Source organism: Eublepharis macularius, chromosome 14 (assembly GCF_028583425.1).
Source record: "Eublepharis macularius isolate TG4126 chromosome 14, MPM_Emac_v1.0, whole genome shotgun sequence".
Lineage (NCBI taxonomy): Eukaryota > Metazoa > Chordata > Lepidosauria > Squamata > Eublepharidae > Eublepharis > Eublepharis macularius.
The window spans coordinates 112819-134692 of NC_072803.1; the positions used below are offsets into that span (position 1 = coordinate 112819).

Here is a 21874-nt window from a genome sequence, read left to right on the forward strand (position 1 = left end):
CAATTCCCTCTACTGGATCTTCCAACATTAAAACTAAATCATCTGCAAAGGCTCTTAGTTTATATGACTCTTTCTTATTTTTAAGCCTCTAATCCTTTCCTCCTGTCTAATGTCTCTGTTCAAAATCTCCAACACCAAAATAAAAAGAAGTGGTGACAATGGACATCCTTGATGTGTTCCTTTTTGTATCTCACATGGTAGAATTTAGCAACTTGACATGTAATCATAACATTTTTATCAGATAAAAACCAGTGAAGCCTTGCTTTATTGGTAGTTATATGATCAGGGATCATATCAAATACTGGGGTAATAAATCTAAGATGAACCTCCTTATAAAAAGGACAGCTAAAAATCATACAGTCTACAGACTCGACTTCTCCTAGAGGGCATGAGCCCTCTTTCCTTTCTAGGTAGGGGATTTTTATACCTGCCTCCGTTAACCGCAGATGGAAGAGTGGAACACCTCGCTGGAGCAAACACCCTTCTGAAACTATATACTTCCACTGAGGTCCAGTATGCTGCCGGCTCAGCAGCGCATTTGACATTTAGCAGGTGCATACAGTGTTATCCACCGTTTACCAATTTCCATGCAGATATGGTGGTCCTTTCTCCCAGGCTTGAGCTCCTCCCCAAGGTAGTATCTAATTTCTTCCCGTTCCAGGATACCGTTTTGCTGTTGTTTTTCCACACCTTAACATAAGACATGCAAGTATTCTGTGCTGTAGATGTAAAAAAAGCATCATTATTTTATTTGGAAAGGACAAAGGGCATTTGACATGTTTCGGGGGTTCCAGGAAGGGGCAATGTGTGTTGGTGCAGTCTGTCTCTTGATGGGTGATATCGCACACTCATATCACCTAGTGCCTGTCCCTTGTCCACTATCACTCTCTCCACACTCCACCAGAGCAAGAGGATTGTCTTACTGCCCTCTGCAGTGGTCTCTGCATCTCTAGAGCTGCCATGTGGTCCTCACCTTTTTTTTTTGTTAATAAATTTTTTTATTTATTTTGGTAGGTTAGCATATACATCCAATATAAAAACAATTATTCTTCCCTTAACTAGTGTATGCCCCCCACCCCTCCGTCCCCCCTTTTATTTTGACTTCTAACAGCGCTAGAACCGTTCTATCCCTGATCATTACATCTAATTTACATCTAATCTTTTTGATTACAGGTAAAGTCACTTAATATCTATCTTTCAGTAGTTATCAAAGATTACTAATTTCCCTTTTATATCCCATTCATTTTCTAAGTAATCCTTCATTTTCTGCCAGTCTTCTTGAAATTCTTTTGAGTTTTGTTCTCTCAGTTTTCTTGTCATTTTGTCCATCTCCGCCACGTATAACAGTTTTTGAATCCATTTTTCAATTTCCGGTATCTTCTCTTGTTTCCAGTATTTTGCATATAACAACCTTGCTGCCACAATCATATAAAATAACAATGTTCTATCTCTAACATTAATCTTTTCCATATTTAATCCTAACAGTAACAGTTCCGGATTTTTACTCAAATTAACCTTCAAAATTTGCCCCATTTTCTCATGAATCTTAGCTCAAAAAGATTTAGCTTTTTCACATGACCACCACATATGATAAAAGGAGCCTTCATGTTGTTTACATTTCCAGCACTTATTTGACATATCTTTACTCATATTGGCCAACTTTTTTGGTGTCAAATACCATCTATACAACATTTTATAACAATTTTCTCTTATGTTGACACATGTTGATATTTTTAACGTATTTTTCCACATATATTCCCAGGCCTCCATCGTTATTTCTCTATTAAAATTTATTGCCCATTTCACCATCTGCGTCTTAACTACTTCATCTTCTGTGTCCCATTTCAATAACAATTTATATATCTTAGAGATCATCTGTGGTCCCTCTCCTAGCAATAACTCCTCTAGTTCTAAATTCTTTCCCCTAAACACCACCTTCCTTTTATCAACTTCATATATATCATTAATTTGTCTATATTGTAACCACCCATATTCAAATGGTAGATCTTTTTGACTCTTCAATTTGTAGACATTCCCTTCTGCCATCAGTAATTCTTTATATGTTAGCCATTCTTCTCCATTATATTCTGAACGTGGGCATATCTCTTCTTCTGGGACAATCCACAATGGTCTTTTCTCCCCTAAAAATTTTTTATATTTTTGCCAAATCTTAAATATATTACTTCTTACATAATGATGCTGGAACATACCGTCCATTTTATGCTTTTCATACCATAAATACGCATGCCATCCAAATACATTATTGAAACCCTCTAGAGCTAACAATTTTTGATTAGCTAAGTTCACCCATTCCTTCAACCAGAGCGGACATCCGCTCTCACCTTCTACCTTCATGAAGTGTTACTCTATGGATATCAACTCTAGGGGTGAAGCAGCGGTTGGGAGTGTTCTTCTCCACTGTCTCTTCAGTTGAGAGCTCACATTCATCTCCAGAGTAAGTGAGCTTCTCACTTTCACTGTGTGTCTGAGACTGCAAAGAAGGCCAAAAATGAAAGTAGGGTTGCCCTTACGTGTTACAGTGGTTCATCAAGTGATCTTCTGTGCAGACACATCCTTCCTTGCTTGGGACTCTGCTTTATGTGCCGTGAAGCTCCGCAGTGGCAAGGGGGACCTGAGGGGAAGAGCGTCCCCCCTCCTCAGTCACATGTCAACTTTTGCAGGAAGCACCATCTTTGGCCAGTCTTCATGCTCCTGAAAGCTTTTGAACTTCTGTCTCTGTGGCCAGCCTGCACATGTGCTTGCACAGAGGACTGCTTGATGAACAATAGTTAAAAGGTAAGTACAACCCCGTGTCCCCCTGCCCAGTTTTTCACTTCAGGGTATCTGGAGTAGCTTACAATGACTTTTTCATTAAGAAAATGGCGACACAGTTCCAGGCATATCTGGACAAGAGTTCTTCCCTTGACTTTTTCTAGTCATGTTTTTGCCCAGGTTACAGGTTAGAAAGCTTTAGTTGCAGCGGTAGATGATCTGCTGCTTCAGGTCAATAAAGAGCATTGCCTCCTTTTCAGTCCTGTTAGGTCTGTTTTCCAAATATGATATGATATAATCAATCAATCCTGTCTTGTTGAATTGATTGAAGCAAAGTTTTGGGGTTTCTGAAACCACCCTCATTTGTTTTGGTTCTTAGAAAGTAGAGAGTTTCTTATGAGAGAGAAAATCAGTGCCTTGGGAGCTACTGTGTAGAGGCTTGTCGCTCTTTCTTCTGCTTTTTAATATATACATGCGACTTAAATGAGATCATCTGGAATTTGTCTGTTGTTGTGTGCCATCAATAGGCTCTGAACATCACTCAGTATATTACTGTGACAAAATCCTCAGATCCTGCTACTTGTGTCCTAAAGCAGTGTCTGTATGATGTGATCTAATGGATTTATTATTTACTTGAATCCAGACAAGACAGGCGGTGTAGGTTGGGAAGCCCGATGTTCATCTGTATACATACTTACATAATGTGAAGTTTAGAGCTTTGGGGAGTGTCCTGCAGTCAGCATTGCTTTTCCAAAAGCAGGTTGACATTGTTGCTTAGAGTTCTATCAACATCTGACCCCGAAACTTTCCTCTCTTGTGGGTTCTGCTGACCTGGTCAACCTGATCTGTGCTTGCCTAACTTCCTGGTTAGACTATTGTAACTTGCTCTGTGTGGGGCAGACCCTGAAGGTAACCTGGAATCTTTATCTTGTGCAGAATGCAGCCATTTTTGTTTGGGGCTGCGTGGTGTACATATGCATATAATGGCAATTTTTCAGCAGTTGCCATCAACCTACTCTTAAGCTATGTCCCTTTAGTGTGGGAACTCTCACTGGGCCAGAAACTAGATATTAAAAGCCGCTGTTACTGTTATATACCTTATCCTTAAATGCAAGAAAGCTGTAACTCCACCATATATAGAAACCCCATGAATGACTAGATTTACGTCTGATACACGTAAGAATGAAATTCAGTGCCCTTGAGGCTGCATTGTTACAGCTCTAACAACAGCACCCCCAGGAACAGTACTTCTGTTATTTAAGTGTTTTAGCTGACAGGCCAGGAGTTTTCCAGTTCTTTATGTGGCTTTGTTTAGCAAAGTTTATTAACTTCGTATCTCAGTTTGACCAGTTGCTGATACTGGTCTGTCAGAGAATTTTCTGTGAATTCTCCTCGTATGGGTTGCAGAATTATTTTTAAGTTCATCTTCATGGTTTCTGTGCAGTCTCACATTGGGACTGCATATGTGCAGGCCAGCCACGAAGATATCCAGAACTTTCTAGAAGGAGGAAGGACACTATTCCTCAGTTTTCTTTTTGCTGCTGCAGAGAGAGGATCTCCAATGCTGTTCTCTGCTTTTCCCTCACCTAATTCTTGGGGCTGAGGAGAATTATTTCTTTTAAAAGAGGGTACCCCAGGGCAAGAAGTCCTTGACACGCAAACTTTCATTGAATTGACTACTGTCAGGGCCCCTGCTGGAATCCTTTAGCAGATTTATACTTAATTCCAGTGCTCATTATTGTTGTTGATGGCCTGCAGATTAAATAGCACTTGATCTGTAGTTCAGTCACTGTAGACTGTGAATGCTGTAAGCTGTTAGCCCATGTGGGAAGCAGAATTCCCCTGCTGCAGTTTTTTCTTTTAAGCTGCTAATCCACAGGGCATTATGATCCTTTTACCATCCCCTTTGAAGGGAGCATGGAGCACATTTTAACCGCATCCTGGGGCATAAGGGGTATTGGCCAAAGTGTTATGAATGGAGGTTATTGAATATCTCCAATAGCAGATTGCATCTTTGTAGAATAAGATAAAAGCCCAGTGGCTCTCTAAGGACTAGCATTTATTTCCTATGAGCTATTGTCAGTTCAGATATCTCTGTGTGTCACAGCCTATAACTGTAGTGCATGTGACAGGTCTGTTTCTTTAATCTGGAGCTGGACTGCCCTAGCTCATTCTAGGAATTAAAAGGAAAAAAATGTTATGGCTGTTACTGTGACTCTGAATTCTTCAGTCCAGATAGACAATACTCTATGGAGAGGAATAGGCTTGCTGTTAAATCCTTTAAATTCATTTGTCTATCTTTATTGAAGACTTACTATAGAAGATAAAGTAAAAATTCAGTGATCTGCTGCCTTATCCACCACTCAAAGTTTTCCTACAATTCTTTTTCACATCTGTGTTGCTTTATGGGCTCAGAAGTCCCAAGTTCTTCCCCCCTTGTCTCTCATGGCCTCCCATTAATTGAACTACTTAGTTCATATATCCCCTGAGACTGAAAAAAGCATGTTATTTTTGAGTAATCCTCATTTGTTAAGGAGGACAGATGGAAAAGCCTAATTTAGGTTTAGGTCATCTAACTTTGTGTATTGTAGTCTTTACAGTTGTGCTTCGCTGTCTTAATAACACATCTCTACCCTTCCTGCAGACAGTCCCTCTGCTTTTGGGGGTGCAGACTGCTAGTGGCAGAATCCCAACACCATGGATGTTTATAAAATGCATGACAACTAGAGTATCCCCTTTGAGGTTGTGATATACTTTTTTCCCTGTGCTCTGTTGATGGTCGGTTACAGATTGTTTCCAGGCCAACACTTTTCCTCTACTACTTCTTTGTCCTACTCGTTGAAAAAGAGTCCTTTGCTTTTTCAGTCTGTCAATCCACATTTTAATAAGATTGTTCAGTGTTTTCACTTTCACAATTACAGTTCTGCGTTCTTACATACCTGTATGTGTCACCTTGGCAGATTGTGGTCTTCAGTTTAAGTTTCACACTTCACGGAATACCCACGTTTGTTTTTCTTCTTTCCTAGACAGAGCATACGTGCACCATTCTCCTGCTTTCAGTGCTCTTCTCGTAATGCTCTGACTCTGTGGTTTAATACCATTTCAGGGGCTGCCCCTGCAGTGTGGGGGCTCTACTGTGAGTGTGTGCCTCCAGGTGGCTCCTGGTCTTCTGCCAAGTGACTTTGTCATACTGCTACTACTTTCACCAAGAATACTAGACATACCTTATTTTGCTTTGTTTTTTGTTTTACTGCAAATGCTCCATGTCATTGCAGTAATGTTTGCAGTGCATTGCAATAATGTTTCCAGTTATGTGTAATGTTGTAGTGGTTAAGAGCACGGGACTCTAATCTGGAGAACCAGGTGTGATTCCCCACTCCTCCACTTGAAGCCAGCTGGGTGACCTTGGGTCAATCACAGCTCTCTCAGAGCTCTTTCAGCCCCACCCACCTCACACGGTGTTTTGTTGTGGGAATAATAATGACATACTTTGTAAACCGCTCTTGAGTGGAAGTTAAGTTGTCCTGAAGGATGGTATATAAATTGAATATTATTATTATTATTATTACTTACACTAACTCCAAGATACTCTGATTGGAGGCATGGGATATTTAGCCTTGTGACACACTGAGTTGGTCCATGGCCTGCCCTTTTGTTTGCTGCTTTGCTGCCAGGGACAGCTGTCATTGGAGAATGCTCTTGCTGATCCACTGGCAAGGAAATCTGTTTTTATGTTTCATCTCCTGGCTGTTCTTTGCTTTGCAGATTGTTCTGCTAGCAGCACAAGGTTCATTGATGGTGTACAGTGTCTGTCCTTTCTTTGGCCCCATCATGCCTCCTTCATTGTTTTCATTATTCTGGTATGGATATGCTATGTTTTCATTCCCAATGATGGCTTTGGCAGTTTTGGTCAGCTCCTTTTCCTGCACTATAGAAGTAGTCTCAGTTTTGTTTTTTACTGGCTCAAGGACTGGCTCAAAATTTGTTGAGCCAGTCCTACCAGTCCACCTGTCTCCCTCCTCTTCAAGTTGCTGTGTGAGATTGAATGGCAAGCTGCTTCTTTTTGAGGGCCATGAAAGAAGAAGTCAGAAGGGACTTCTGGGCAGGAGGGGTCTATTTCAGCCTTCTGCCCTGGACCCTCTCCTTCTTGAAACTTACCATAGCGAGAAGTGGAAATATGAGGCTTGGAGAGTTCTGGAACCCAGGCCCAGCACCTGAGTAGGAAAGATGTAGCTGAATTAACCAGGCCATGTGTTCACCAGCCTTGTTGCCCACTTTGGAAAGCTCCGTTTATTTCCTCTTTGCTCCTATCAAATTGACACAATTAATTCCTGGCCCTGTCTCTCAATTATGTGGATTATACATCCTTTAAGAGGAGGGACTTGCTCTTTTCTGCTCAGTTTCAGCCATCTATTCATTTTCATTTTATGTCACTTTGTTGTCTCTGGCATTGAAACAAGTCTGTCTGTTTTTTGTCTTGCCATATTTTTTTCTTTGTTTCCAGTGAGCTTGATAAAGCTCAAAGTGTAAAGTTTTTGGCTTGTGTGGGAATTGAGCTCTGAAAAATCTGTACAGTGTAGAGGGGGGCGGGGCACGGCAGGGCAGGTCATAGCATACTTTTACTTCCAAACACACAATTCCAAAATAAATGCAGTATAGGGGTGTAAACAGTAAACATTTAAATGAGGAAGCAATAAAGATGTCTTTAAACATTTTTCAAGGCAAAAGGGTTTCCTATATATTCCAGGATAGACTGTGCATGTGGAATCTGCAGTTTTCTAATGTTGGCCTTATTGTTAATCATGTGTGCACAAGACTGATACTGGAGCACATTTACATATTAATGCTTCTTAATAAATTAAATCAGTAGCAGAGCTGATAATATTTAAAAATATTGATATGGGCAAGATTGTGAGTTTGGACAGGGTCTTACAGACCATCTAGTCTAACTCCCTGTCCAGTGCAGGAGCAGCCTGAAGCATCCCCGACAAGGATTTGTCCAGCCGCACCTTGAAGACCGCCAGTGAGGGGGAACCTACCACATCCCTAGGCAGCCGATTCCACTGCTGGATTATTCTTAACTTGAAAAGAAAATTCCTAATGTCCAGCCTGTATCTTTCCTCCTGTGGTTTAAACCTATTGCATTAAGTTCTGTCCCTTTCAGCTCCGCTCGCTGTGATTGCGTTTAGGCCGTAGTTGGTGAGATCTCTGCGTTACGGCTGATACAGCGCTCTTCAAAAATTACGCTACTTGCGCTACCAAGATGACCAAGACAGTTGGAGAGTGAATTCCGTCATTGGGACTCGACGAGATCCGACTGGTCCCGTCCAAGACTGTCCAAATACATGCTGGACCTCAGGGAGCCTTACCGCACACACTTTTATCACTTCAGGGTTCGATACCTTTGAGAAACACAAAAGGGCAAGATCGCCATATGAGATCCCTGAGTCTGCTATGTTGTACCATTTGTCGGATAGACGCAGGGAGCAGAGTCCTAGCCCAGTGTCCGACCCGTCTCCCGATGAGATCATTGCCAGAGCCAGCCAGGTCTCTTCCACCGAGGACTACTGCATATATACAGAGCAGCTCCTCAGGATGACCCGCTCCTTAGAAATTGAGGTGGCTGCTGTAGACGCTACACCCAATGATAAAATTCTGAAGCACATCTACTCTGGGAACCCCTCTACAGTGATGTTCCCAATTATCAAGGGGCTTGTGGATCTTATTAATGCGGTATGCGAGAAGCCTGCTTCCATGCAACCCACATCCAAGAGGTCGGAGGACCTCTAGAAGACGAGCGAGGACATTTGCTCCTTTCTTTTCTAGCATCCCCCTCCTTCATCCCTTGTAACGGAGGAGATGCAATCGCGTCAATACCGGGGTTCCTACCACACTCCGTCGGACAAGGAGAGCTGAAAGTTAGACGCCCTAGGCAGAAAGCTATAGTCCTCAGCAGTGCTAAACATTAAAATTGCCAATCATATGGCTATCATGGGGGCTTACCAGATTTTTCTGTGGAGTCGTCTGTCATCCTTCATAGACAAGCTACCCCAGGATCAAAAAGTACTGGCGAAGGTCATCCAAAGGAGGTGCTAAAACTCTCCAAGCAGCAGATTAATGTGGACTGAAATTCTGCAGACACATCTGCGAGAGTGCTGGCATCTTCGGTTGTCCTCTGCCACCACGCCTGGTTGCGTACTACAGCCTTACCTTTGGAAACAAGGAGCAAGATTGAATAACTGCCATTTGAGACCGCCACTCTGTTTTCTACCAAGATGGATGATTACCTCTCCCAGAAGAGGAAGGATTGTTTAATTGCCCGTTCCTATGGTGTACTCCCCAAGTATCCACAAAACCAGCATTACCCTTATCGTCAACAATGCCTGGACCAACAGCCTTATTGTGGGCGGTCTGCCAGATACCAACTGCATCCTTAGTATGGTTTTCACCATCAACTATCGCATCAGGGACAGTTTCAGAGGCGATGCTCTAATAATCATAGCCGGCAGAACCAGCAACCCCCCTCCAATAAGGAGGCATCTAGACAGAAGCAATTCTGACTAGAATTGAAACCATCTGTTGTTTTTGGAGATAGGCTGGCGAATTTCTTTCCCGCTTGGGAGGAGATAACCTCCAATAGATGGGTTTTAAGTGTTACTCAGTGTGGTTATAAAGTTGAATTTAAACATTACCCACCTCAGTACCTAAGAGTGCGCCATGCTCCTCATCGGAGGAATTGCAGGCAGAAATTGAGCTCCTCTTGGGCAAGGGGGTGATACAGCAGGTTTCTAGGGGAGAATCCTTGTTAGATTTCTATTCTGTTTATGGTTGATAAGAAAGATGGGGGTACGAGACCTATATTGGATCTCAGATGGCTTAACATTTTTGGCTGAGGAGATTTAAAATGATGACGCTGAACATGGTGTTACAACTCCTCCGTCAGGATGCCTGGTTTGCTGTCTTAGATTTGAAAGACGCCTATTTTCATATTTCAATTCACCCCCCACATAGGCGATTCTTGTGCTTTAACTGCAATGGCAAAATATATCAATATCAGGTGCTGCCCTTTGGTCTCTCCACGGCTCCTAGGCCGTGTATGGCCGTAGTTGTGGTTCACCTCAGGAGGCAGGGTTGTTTCTTCTACCCTTACCTGGATGACTGGTTTCTCACTGCTTCATCCGCTGAAGCCCTACAGGAGTTCATGGCACTCGTGGTTAGTGAGTGCCAGAAATTGGGCCTGCTTAGTAACTTTAAGAAGTTCTCCCTCACCCCATCTAGGAGAGTTCAGTTTATCGGGACAGTTTCAGATGGTATGATGAACAGAGGTTTTCTCCCGATAGAGTGGGCCAGAAGGATTTCTGGTCCTGTGAGATGTTTTCAGCACTGTATGTTTCAGTCTGTCCTTGCCATCCAAACCCTACTGGGATAATGGCAGCGACAACATTTGTCACCCCTTCGGCGAGATTACACATGCAGGGGCTCCAACTATGGTTTTTGTACATACTATGTACATACTATGTACAACTATGGTTTTTGACTTTGAAACTCAGGGTCTTAATAGGAAATACTCCATCCTCAGACGTGTTGTACATTCTCTGTCTTGGTAGACTGAGGAGGTGAATTTATTGACAGGTATAGAGTTTGGGGCCTCATGGGTCGATGTCTCTATTTCTACTGATGCCTCAACTTCCAGGTGGGGGGCCCACTGTGTGGCTCTCACCTCACACAGAAGGTGGCTTGCTCATGAGAGACAGTTGCATATTAATGTTTTGGAGTTGTGTGCCATCCGTTATGCCCTTATAGTGTTCGCAGATACTGTTCAAAACGAGAACATTCAGGTCTTAACAGACAACTGCATGGCCATGTTCTATTTGAACAAACAGGGAAGCACCACGTCCAGAAACTTGTGCAGAGAAGCCATGAGTATATGGGACTGGGCCATGCCCAGGGGTGTCTTCCTACAGGCTGTCCATGTCCTGGGCACGGTGAATGTGACAGCAGACACTCTGAGCAGACTGAGATCGGAGAACCACAAGTGATCTTTGAAGAATGTGTATCTGGAACCTGTGATCGAACAATGGGGTTATCCAGATGTGGACCCTTTGCAAGAGAGGGAAACCAGAAGAGATATTATATGAGGGAAGTGCCTCAGGATAAAATCTGTGGTTTTTACTTTGTGGATGAAATCAGCCTATATGTGGCAAGTTAACTCCTGGAATCTCAGAGAATTCGATGTTCTTCTCTTTTAGGGATATTTGTAGAGTAAATGGGAAGATTGGACTTGTGACTGAGTCTGTGGATAAACATTTAAAGATCTGTACATATTTTGAAACCACCAAGCTTATGAACCACTCTGAAACCAAGACACTTATAAATTACTCTGAAACTGTTTTGCATAGGTACTTGTAAATAAACTATTTCTGGTTCAGCAAAACACCTCTTACATCTAGAATAAAGGCTCTCTATTTTACGTCACAGCCACCTCCACATGCTAATGGTTCTGTCATATTGCTGTCTATATTTAAGACTTCCTGTACAGTAAATCACCCTGAGAGAGCACTAAGGCGAGAGCCTTCGTTGGCGACTAAATCTAAGGGAACGCTGAGAAAGGCAGAGAAACAGCAATATATAGGTCACAAAAGGGGGCAAAATGCCACACGATCTAATAGAGACCAGAATTTAAAATCTCCACTGTTGATAGAAGGGGAATCAGATTGCAGAATGTGAGCATGAAGAGCTTGGAAGAATTCAGGTGTGTCCATGCTTGGCCCAGAGGCATTGAATGATAACTGGTAGTCAGAGTTAATTTGTGTTTCTAAAATTATATGTCTGAAAACCTCTGCAAAGATGGTGTTTTCAACTATTGAATTGTTTATGGAATAGTGTTGCCAATCCTCTGGTCCTGTTAGAATTGCTTGTACAGTAATAACAACGACAGCAACAAAATTAGATTTATATACCACCCTTCAGGACAACGCCCACTCAGAGTGGTTTACAAAGGGTGTTATTATTATCCTCATGACAATCACCCTGTGAGGTAGGCAGGGCTGAAAGAGCTCTGAGAGAGCTGTGTCTGACCCAAGGTCACCCTGTCGCTCTTAACCTCTTTGTTCAACCAACTTTTTTGCAAATATTGAGAACTGCAGGCAAGTGTGTGCATCTTTCAGATAAAGGCAGTATCTGCTTTCAGACCTCTAAGATCCCTGAGTTCTTGCGTGAACTTATTAGGGGAGCTAATTCCCTTGATGTTTCACGTAATAATATTTACCTACTCGTTATGCGAGACCCGACTTGTTTTCAAGGATTGCCTTTGAAAAGATTGTACGCAGATCACTGACAAGATTAGGAGTGTCCAAGGCTGCTAATGTTTGCCCTTTTTCTTCTCAAAGGCTTCTGAAGGCAGTAGTCGCATGAATGAGTGGCAGGTGTCGGACCAGGTGGACCCTGAGCCCAATGATACTGAGGTGAGTCTGCAGCTGAGAGTGACCGTTGCCTGCAAACAGCTAGGCAGGGGGCCGTGCTAGGGGTCTCAGCAGTGGCTACTTTGCTTCTGGCAAGTTGAAGCTTCTGTGGCGGAAGAGCTGTCTGCCTGGGCAGGGCTAGATGTCTCCTGAGAGGAGAAATTACAGTTTGGTGTCAGGAAACACCTTTTGGGATTTTGGTTCCGTTTTGGAAACATCTAATTCCAAGACTGGTCTCCTGAGTTATCTCGGGCAATTTTCAGACGGTACAAATTGTACTCTTCTAAGTTAGCAGGTGACGCATTAAACTTCCCAAGCATTACTTAGAAAGTAAGAAAGCTGGTCTGCCCTGCCCACTTTTTCTTGTTTGGTTTTCAGATTCCAGTCTTGGAGGATGTCTTGGATAAGGATGTGTTTCCTCCAGCTGTGGGCAGTACTAAGTTTGGGGTGAGCAGAGCCGTGGTGGAAAGAACGTGGGAAGAGGCGGTAAGTAGGACAGCTGAACGACTTGAGTTCTTTATGGTCTTGACGGACTCAGGTGTCTTGGAAAGAGGTGAAGGTGAAGAAAAAATGCCACTGGCCTCCCTTGGAATCAAAGGACAGGCTAAGGGAAGGTTTAAGGTGCAGAAAACATACTTTTTAAGAGGTTGGTGACAATACCCTTTCCGTGAGTTCTCTATCTGAACACCTGCCTGTTCTGCAGGTTATGTTCTGGTGTGTGAAGGGGGGTAGCAGAATTGCATTTTTAGACTTTTAAACTTGTATTTCTAGCTTATTGCCTCTTCATTAAGCAGTTTTCTGGTCTCCACTCCAAAAGTTGTGGCTCTGATTGCCTCTGTCTTCTCACAGAGCGGACGGTGTTTTGGCAAATCTTTGCTTTCTCTTGCAGGCTGATGGGTCGTTGGCACAGGAGAAAGACAAAAGCAAAGAGGAGCAAAGTGCAGGAGGCCGAGGACAGGTGGAAGCAGATGAGCGGTACAGCCCCAAGACTTGCGTGTGCCAGCCTGTCCCAGTAACACCCCCACTACAGCTTTCATAGTTGGGGCACTTGAGAACACACCAAGAGCCCTGCCATGCCCATAGTGTCTTCCTTTATGTCTATCGTTTCCCTTTTCGTTGCCAAACTTCCTCTGTCTGGCACAGCAAGCCAGTAAATGACTGCTCAGACGGCAGTTGTGCTACAGACTTTTGGGCTGTCCAAATAATCTGGTTGTCATTGCGATACCTGGCAAGCTTGCAGCAGCTTGCATGTGCATTTACTAGTAGAACCATTCCCCTGAGTGGAAGCCCCAGAGCCAGGTGGCAAATGGTTCTGTTCATTGGCGTCTATGAGAACACCTTGCCATGCCCCTGTTTACATTACAAATGTTTTCTGTGTCATACACAGAGCTGTTTATCATGCAGTAGGAAACGGGGTACAGTCCGGAACTGTATTATTGAGAGTTGTGGATTTTGCTTTATTAAAGCAAGAGTCTAATTTACATGGTTGCAAGAAAAAATTTGAGAGCATTTAATCCTGGTTTCTTGTGATCTGCTGCCTGGTCCCCTTTTTTCACTTTTCCTAAGACAATAAGAAGCCGAAACAAGAGGACACAGTGCAATTCCTCTGTTGTTCCTTGATACACAATGCATTTTGAGCTGTAAAGCAGAAATATTTTCTTTTTACTGTCAGCTCTTTGGGCTGTGACCTTCATCTCTCTCTAAAAACTTGCTTTTCGCTCGTTGGTTTATTGAAAACGGAATGCCGCTTGGTCAGTGGTACACAGATGTGTGTTTAAAGAGATGGCGCAGATGGTTCGCATATTTCAGCTCTAGGCAGCATGCAGCAGCTTGTTGAACGCCTGCCTGGACAGAGGAGAAGCTGACTGCTGAAACTGGTGGGATGTGGGTCATACGGGACTGATCCTCCTCTTGGTGCACCATCTGTGGGGATGCTTGGAGGGGTGTCTTTGATCTAAACCAGACTTCTGTCTTGGATTTGCTGCTTTGCGTTTGCCTCTGTCCCCAGAGCTGTAATATTAGGATGTGGGCATGGCTTCCATTCTGTCTAACTGCTGTACAGATGTCCTGCAAGAAGTATTGGGAGCAGGGCTGGTTTGGGGAATGCTCCAGAGAAAGGACCTGGCACGGAGCAGAGAGCCAGTTTGGTGTAGCGTTTAGAGTTGCAGGACTCTAATCTGGCGAACCAGGCTTGAGTCCCTGTTCTTCCACTTGATGCCAGCTGGGTGACCTTGGGTCAGTCACAGCTCTCTCAGAACTCTCTCAGCCCCACCCACCTTGTGAGGATAATAATAACACACTTTGTAAACTGCTCTGAGTGTGGCATTAAATTGTCCTGAAGGGCAGTTTATAAATTGAACGCTGTTGTTATACACACCCAAGTCTCTTGCGACTGAATTTCTTGCTCTAGCGGCCCCTCCTCTTGCAGAAAAAATACTTTCTTTTTAACTTATAGATGATCTCTTGCTCTGAAGGCATTTTTCATTGCAGGGTCTGTTGATTATTGAATTGGACTTTCTCCTCACCGTCTGTTGTAGATATAGTCACAAAAATCTCCAGCATGCTAAACTTGTTCTTTTGTCTTTTAACTGCTGCCAAGTGAGAGAAGTGAAAACCGTTCCAGTGCTCGTGAAACTGTTGAAGAAAACTATCCCAGCATGGAGAAGATGGGCTTGGTAGACACTGGTATCCGGGAGGAGGATGAGGAGGAAAGAAGAACTGTAAATGGGGGGAAGGACACCAAGGAGCCCGACACGCCTTGCCAGGAGTAAGGGCCAGGTCTGGGCAAGCAGCTGCGTATACACCTGTGGCCACAGAGTTTGCCCGTATGGCAAGTGGGGCTTTGCCCCTTCCGATGCTTCCTTTCCAGTTGCGGCAGAGCTCTGATTCATACCCACAGGGCTGGTTCACCACCTAAGCATGTGCTCAGGATGCTAGATCAGCACAGGGCAGCAACATGGGAAGGGACATCCAGTATGGCATGTGCCTGTCACTTCCCAGATCTGGGCTGCTGCCGCCCAGGTCCAGGGTTGGTTATAGAAGGGGCGACATGAGTGGGTAGCTGAGCTGCTGCTGCCTTGTTCCAAAGCAGACCCAGCTGCCGCAGAACAGGAAGAGAGAGCGGTGGTTTGGGGAAGCAAAATTTGTTGAGCCAGTCCTACCAGTCCACCTGTCTCCCTCCTCTTCAAGTTGCTGTGTGAGATTGAATGGCAAGCTGCTTCTTTTTGAGGGCCATGAAAGAAGAAGTCAGAAGGGACTTCTGGGCAGGAGGGGTCTATTTCAGCCTTCTGCCCTGGACCCTCTCCTTCTTGAAACTTACCATAGCGAGAAGTGGAAATATGAGGCTTGGAGAGTTCTGGAACCCAGGCCCAGCACCTGAGTAGGAAAGATGTAGCTGAATTAACCAGGCCATGTGTTCACCAGCCTTGTTGCCCACTTTGGAAAGCTCCGTTTATTTCCTCTTTGCTCCTATCAAATTGACACAATTAATTCCTGGCCCTGTCTCTCAATTATGTGGATTATACATCCTTTAAGAGGAGGGACTTGCTCTTTTCTGCTCAGTTTCAGCCATCTATTCATTTTCATTTTATGTCACTTTGTTGTCTCTGGCATTGAAACAAGTCTGTCTGTTTTCTGTCTTGCCATATTTTTTTCTTTGTTTCCAGTGAGCTTGATAAAGCTCAAAGTGTAAAGTTTTTGGCTTGTGTGGGAATTGAGCTCTGAAAAATCTGTACAGTGTTGAGGGGGGGGGGCACGGCAGGGCAGGGCAGGTCATAGCATACTTTTACTTCCAAACACACAATTCCAAAATAAATGCAGTATAGGGGTGTAAACAGTAAACATTTAAATGAGGACGCAATAAAGATGTCTTTAAACATTTTTCAAGGCAAAAGGGTTTCCTATATATTCCAGGATAGACTGTGCATGTGGAATCTGCAGTTTTCTAATGTTGGCCTCTTGAATTATTTTTGCTGGCTAGGCTTGGTTTTGAATGGTTGAAACAGCATTTTGTATATGAATTTTGATTTTAAATTATTTTGAATACTTTGGTGAGAGAGCAAAATAAAAATTCTAACACACAGCTGCTTAACTTTTCTTCTGTGAAAGCCTGCCTTGCTGTTAATCTCATGATTTGTTTCTCCCCACTCAGTCAGCACCAGCTGTCTCTGGCAAGTGCGTTATAGAGGCATGTTGGGAGGCTAGCTGCTGTTCCAGAAGCAGTATGGTGGTGTGGTTAGTGTGGTTACTGAGTTGGACTAGGATCCGGGCGTCTCAGGTTTGAATCCCCGCTCTGCCGCCGAAGCTTGCTGGGTGACTTTGGGCCAGTCACAGGCTCCCAGCCTCACCTACCTCACAGGAGGATAAAACAATGCAAGCTGCTTTGAGTCCCGTCAGAAAGAAAAGCGGAATATAAAAGAAGTAAAATAAAATAAATACGCAGCCACATTTCTTCTTGTCAGGCTTGTTTCTCTTTGCTTTAATGGGGCAGCCATGTTAGTCTGCTATATCAAAATAAAACAAAAGTCCAATGGCCCTTTAAAGACTAACAACATTTATTTCAATACGGGCTTTTGTGAGTCAGAGGTCACTTCCACAAATATGTGGACAAAGATTAAACTGGGAATTCTACCTAAAAGGAAAATGGTGTGTGTGTGTGGGGGGGTGATGTCGAGACAGACAGCTTGAGTGTGAATTCCATCAAGATTCTTTCGTCTAAAAATTCTCCAAGGGAGTAGAGCAAGATTAGCAATTACAAACCGACAAGCCAGGTGCCATCCTCCTCGCTAAACTTTCTCGTCACAATTAGTTTTCAAAATTGGGCTCATTAGTTCCCAGGTACAAGCCATATGATGAAACAAATTTTTTCTTCATTGCAGGGAGTTTAGGGCTGCAGTTAGGGAAACCGAGCCTTGCAAACAACATTCTGGGGACTCCCGGGAGGAAATTTTCAAGGAAGAACAGGAGGCAATGGAGCAGTTAAAAATACACCTGCGACAAGAGAAAGAGGCTCAAGTCCGGCACATCCAGAGAGAGCTGCAGCGGGAACAGGAGGAGGAGGTTCAGCTGCTCCGCCAGCAAAAAGAGGGCTTCCTCAGGTGAGAAGTTTCCCCACGCTACACCACCTCTCTCTCTCTCTCTCTCTCAAAGCAGAAGCTGCTTGGCAAGTCTTTCAAAGAGTTGCTAGTGGAGGAGTCTGCCAAGTTTGGCTGGCCTCATGAGTATGAAAGGTTTATTGTGTTGTCGAAGGCTTTCACGGCCGGAGAACGATGGTTGTTGTGGGTTTTCCGGGCTGTATTGCCGTGGTCTTGGCATTGTAGTTCCTGACGTTTCGCCAGCAGCTGTGGCTGGCATCTTCGTCAGGAACTACAATGCCAAGACCACGGCAATACAGCCCGGAAAACCCACAACAACCAAAGGTTTATTGTATTTAGCCATAGGCCATTACAAGTCACAAATAACAAGAATAAAAACAGAAACACATGCTTGAATGAAATTGATGTGACATTGTCAAAACTAAAATTTAAAACTAGATAAAACCATTAAACCATGTCCGGTTGTCAAATTCATATAGGACAATAAAAGTATACACAGTTAATAAAAACAGTAAAAATCCACAATGTTCAGTGTTTTTTTTTTAAAGAATTTTTATTGGATGGGTTTACAAACAAACATAAAAATCATTATCATTATTCACCCCATTGCATTTTCCCCATCCTTCCCCCCCCCCCCCTTTTCTGGTGACTCCCCGCAGTTTTCCATACCCAACTTAATCTAAAAAGTATATCATATAAATTCATAAAATCTATAATATTAATGTAATATATATCTGTATTATACCTACTATCTACTCTAACTATATTACTTATCTTAGTTAAAAATATAAAGATTACATAAGTAATAATTACATATGCTAAGTAAAACAAAATTACATACATATCCCCTGTAAATATACTATACTAATCCCATAACATATAGTAAAATATACCCCTTTTTAAGCTTAAGTAAGTTTCTATCTCCCCTACTTCTCCAAAGACCACAATTTCCCCTTCATGTCCCACTTTTTTCCCACATGTTTCTTAAATTTTTCCCAGCTTGATGTATAGTCCAATTCTTCTTGTTCTTTCAATTTCCTTGTTAATTTGTCCATTTCTGCCATGTTCAAAACTTTCAAAATCCAATCTTCCATAGATGGTATCTCCTGAGTCTTCCACATCTGTGCATAACACATTCTGGCCACCGTGATCATATAAAACACCATAACTCTGTCCGTTTTATCAAAATCTTCTAGGTTCATACATAATAACAGCAATTCCAGGGTTTTATTTATATTCCTTTGTAAAATATCTGAAATAACTTTAACTATATCCCCCCAGAACTGCTTAGCCTTATCACAAGTCCACCACATATGATAGAATGAACCTTCATGCTGTTTACATTTCCAGCACTTATCAGACATCTGGCTAACCACAATGTTCAGTGTTAATTTAATCCCTTAAGCACAGGATTGGCCCGTATTTTTTTTGCAGCCAGGGCATATAAAGCCATTTTGTAGGATATGTTAGCATCAGAATCGGCTAGTAAAACTACGATCTTCTCGGGATCTGAGTGGGTACAAAGATCAGGCAACATCTCAGGAAAAAATGTAGTCCTAGGTTGGGCATACAACGGGCAGTTAAGAATATAATGAGGTAAGTCCTCAATTGCAGATGTTCCACAGGGACAGAAGCACTGGTCCTTAGGTATTTTATTGTAGCGGCCTGCTAAAACTACGGTTGGCATTGTTTCGAAGTATAGGGATGTGAAGGCTGCTTTAAGGTTATAGTTTGCAATACTAAGTAAGATGCTCTAGAATGATTGCACTAGAAGAGTTTGAACCAAGAGGCTGACAGTTCAAGACCGCCTGTCTTATCTAACAGGGCATCACCCTTATAGACCCAGTCTTGAAGATGTAAGTTATTTGCTGAGGGGTTGAGAAGATTGTCGGGGATGGAATATCTTTTAATATATTATGAAGAAAACAGTGGCGCACCAGGTCCTTAGATAGCATTTGATTAAATGCCAGGTATCTGAATGTATCAGATCTGGCTGCTTTGTTTCCCCCCCAGAATTTTAGTACCACAAGTTGCACCTGTGCCCTCAAAGAGGGCAGACCTGTTTCTGTTCTCATTAGGGCGACTGGCGCTCCTTTGGGAAGAGACAGAATTCGACGTAGAAGCTGATTTTGGATTGTTTCAAAACTGATAATAATATCGATATATTGTCGAAGGAGGATAATAATATCCTCCTTCCATCCCCACACCTCGGCGCCATACGAAAGGTGGGGAATAACCTTACTCTTAAATAATTTTAAAGCGGGGTCTATAAGTACTCCACCCTTGGTAAAAAAAAACCCTCAAAATAGATCCTACAATCCTTGTCACAGAAGCTTTAACTGTGGCAACATGTACATTCCAATTCAGATTTTCTCTGTATGTAATCCCTAGGTATTTAAAGCAGCTACACTGATTAATTGGTTTGCCCAGTATATTCCGGAAAGAGATTTGTGCCCTTTTTCTGAAGACCATGACTTTAGTTTTTTCAAAATTAATGTTAAGGGCCTCTTCCTTGCAGTACAATCCTAATTGCTGAAGCAGTCATCTCATCCCAATTTTGGTAAGAGATACCAATGCTGTATCATCAGCATATAATAGAATTGAGATTTTGTGTCCGCCAAGACACAAAACCTCTCACCAATGTTGTTTGTATATAAGTTAAACAGTACTGGGGCCAACACACAGCCCTGTTTCACACCCTTAAGAATTGGAATTTTGTTAGTCATAGAACCCGCCAAACCCGCTCTGATTTGAGCCCAGATGTCTGAATGCAACTCGATGTTCAGTTCTGCCAGTTTTTGCCAGAGTCTATTCCTGTCAATAGAATCAAACATGGCGGCCAAATCCACAAATGTTACATATAGAGATTTTCTGGGTCCATTTAAGCCTGCATAAGCCAATTGGTACAGAGTTTGGCAGTGATTGACTGTACAAAGATCTTTCCTAAAGCCTGCTTGGTGAGGATGGATAATACAGTTCTCAGTGACCCAGTCCTCAAACTTGAGCAATAAGTATCTGCTATAGACCTTTGCTACTATGTCAAGTAGGCTTATTGGTCTATAATTCTGAGGGTCTGCTTTGTCTCCTTTCTTATTAATAGGAAAGATAATACTTAGCTTCCAACCGGGTGGTATTATGCCAGTTTTGTTAATTTGTGTAAAGACTGGGGCTAACACAGAAGACCACCACTCAGGAAATGTTTTATAAAATTCTGGGGGAATCAAGTCTTCCCCAGGCAATTTCCCAGAAGCCAATGAAGAGATCAAGCCTTTAATTTCTTTCTCCAAGACAGGATCCCATTCAGGCAGATCTGTAATGACTGGAGTAGGGCTCTGTATCTGAGGAGTAACTGCCGTGGAAGAAGGGGCACATGACCCAAAAACCTTGCTAAAATGCTATACCCAAACTTTAGGAGGAATATGCGCATGAATCTGCCAAGAGGGGTCACCCATATCACAAGAGATGATGTCCCAGAAGCGGGCTTCATTTTTCTTTAATACAGCTGGTTCTAGCTCAATCCATTGGGATATGGCATAGTCCCTTTTCTTTAGTTTAATTAAGTTTTTGTAATAGGACCTAAGTTTCAGTAGGTAAGGCATCAAAGAATCGTAATTATTGTGCCTTGACGCATTAGGAACATTAGTTCTTTTTTAATTGCTTTGCATTCTTGATTGTACCAGTGACTATTAAGAAAAGGTAGAGGATTGGTAGGCCTGCTGTTGACAAAAACGGTTTAAAATGGTCAATTATGGCTTGAAAAATTTTAATCGCCTCCTTACCCGATAGAGAAAGAGCTAGCTTCAAATCCTCCAATTCAGGGTCAGCTAAACTTTGAGATAATTTAATACTTAGCTGCTCCGACCACTTGAGTCTCCTAAAACCCGGAGTTCATCTTCTTTCTTCTGTGCAGCCCCACATGGGACTGCGCGTGCGCAGGCCTGCCGACGGAGGATTTTACAACGCTTTCTAGGACTCCAAAGGGGCTGTTGCTCACGTGCCACCGCAACCGTTCCCGCTCGAACGGTCACTTGATTCAACGGCAAGCAACGACCCCTTATTTTATTTATTTATTTATATTTCAACTTATATACAAGGTTTGAAAATTACCTAAACAACTATTTTCCAATACTAAGATGTCGACATCCAGTTCCACTGTTATTAAAATTGCTAGACCTCCAGCACCCCGACCTTTAGTGTGGAATTTTATTGCTGGAGCTATAATGGCCCTATATCCCTTAATAGAGGGCTCCTCCAAGACCTGACACCAGGTGTTATGACCCTTACTTTCTCTTGGGTAGATTTTTCCTTTAATCTTTCCCTTAACACCCTCTGGGTAGTTTGCTGCCACTAGGAATATTATATTCCAAGATATTTTATTTAAATTTTCCCTTTGGTAACGTGCCTAAGCGTCAGGCTCCTTCGTGGTTCTATGTGGCCCTGAGGATAGGAATGGGATATAGCAATGACAGCTACTCTGGGATATAACAAAAACAAAATAAATTTTTATTTTTTCAAGAAGTGTATCGGTTTCATAAATGTAGTTCTCGG

The 21874-nt window shown here is 42.8% G+C and overlaps 1 protein-coding gene across 4 annotated transcripts in view; it reads left to right on the top strand.

Annotated features, from left to right (window-relative positions):
* The window catches only part of CEP164 (centrosomal protein 164), a 112491-nt gene that overhangs the window by 18677 nt on the left and 71940 nt on the right, over positions 1-21874 (top strand). For all 4 annotated transcript variants that reach the window (XR_008598236.1, XM_054998624.1, XM_054998625.1 and 1 more), the window contains 5 exons: positions 12162-12236; positions 12612-12719; positions 13123-13208; positions 14833-15000; positions 17111-17329. Coding sequence is in view for 3 of the 4 variants with exons in the window: in XM_054998624.1 (XP_054854599.1) it covers positions 12162-12236; positions 12612-12719; positions 13123-13208; positions 14833-15000; positions 17111-17329 (656 nt within the window). In the remaining variant the exon portion in view is untranslated. The remainder of the gene's footprint in view (positions 1-12161; positions 12237-12611; positions 12720-13122; positions 13209-14832; positions 15001-17110; positions 17330-21874) is intronic.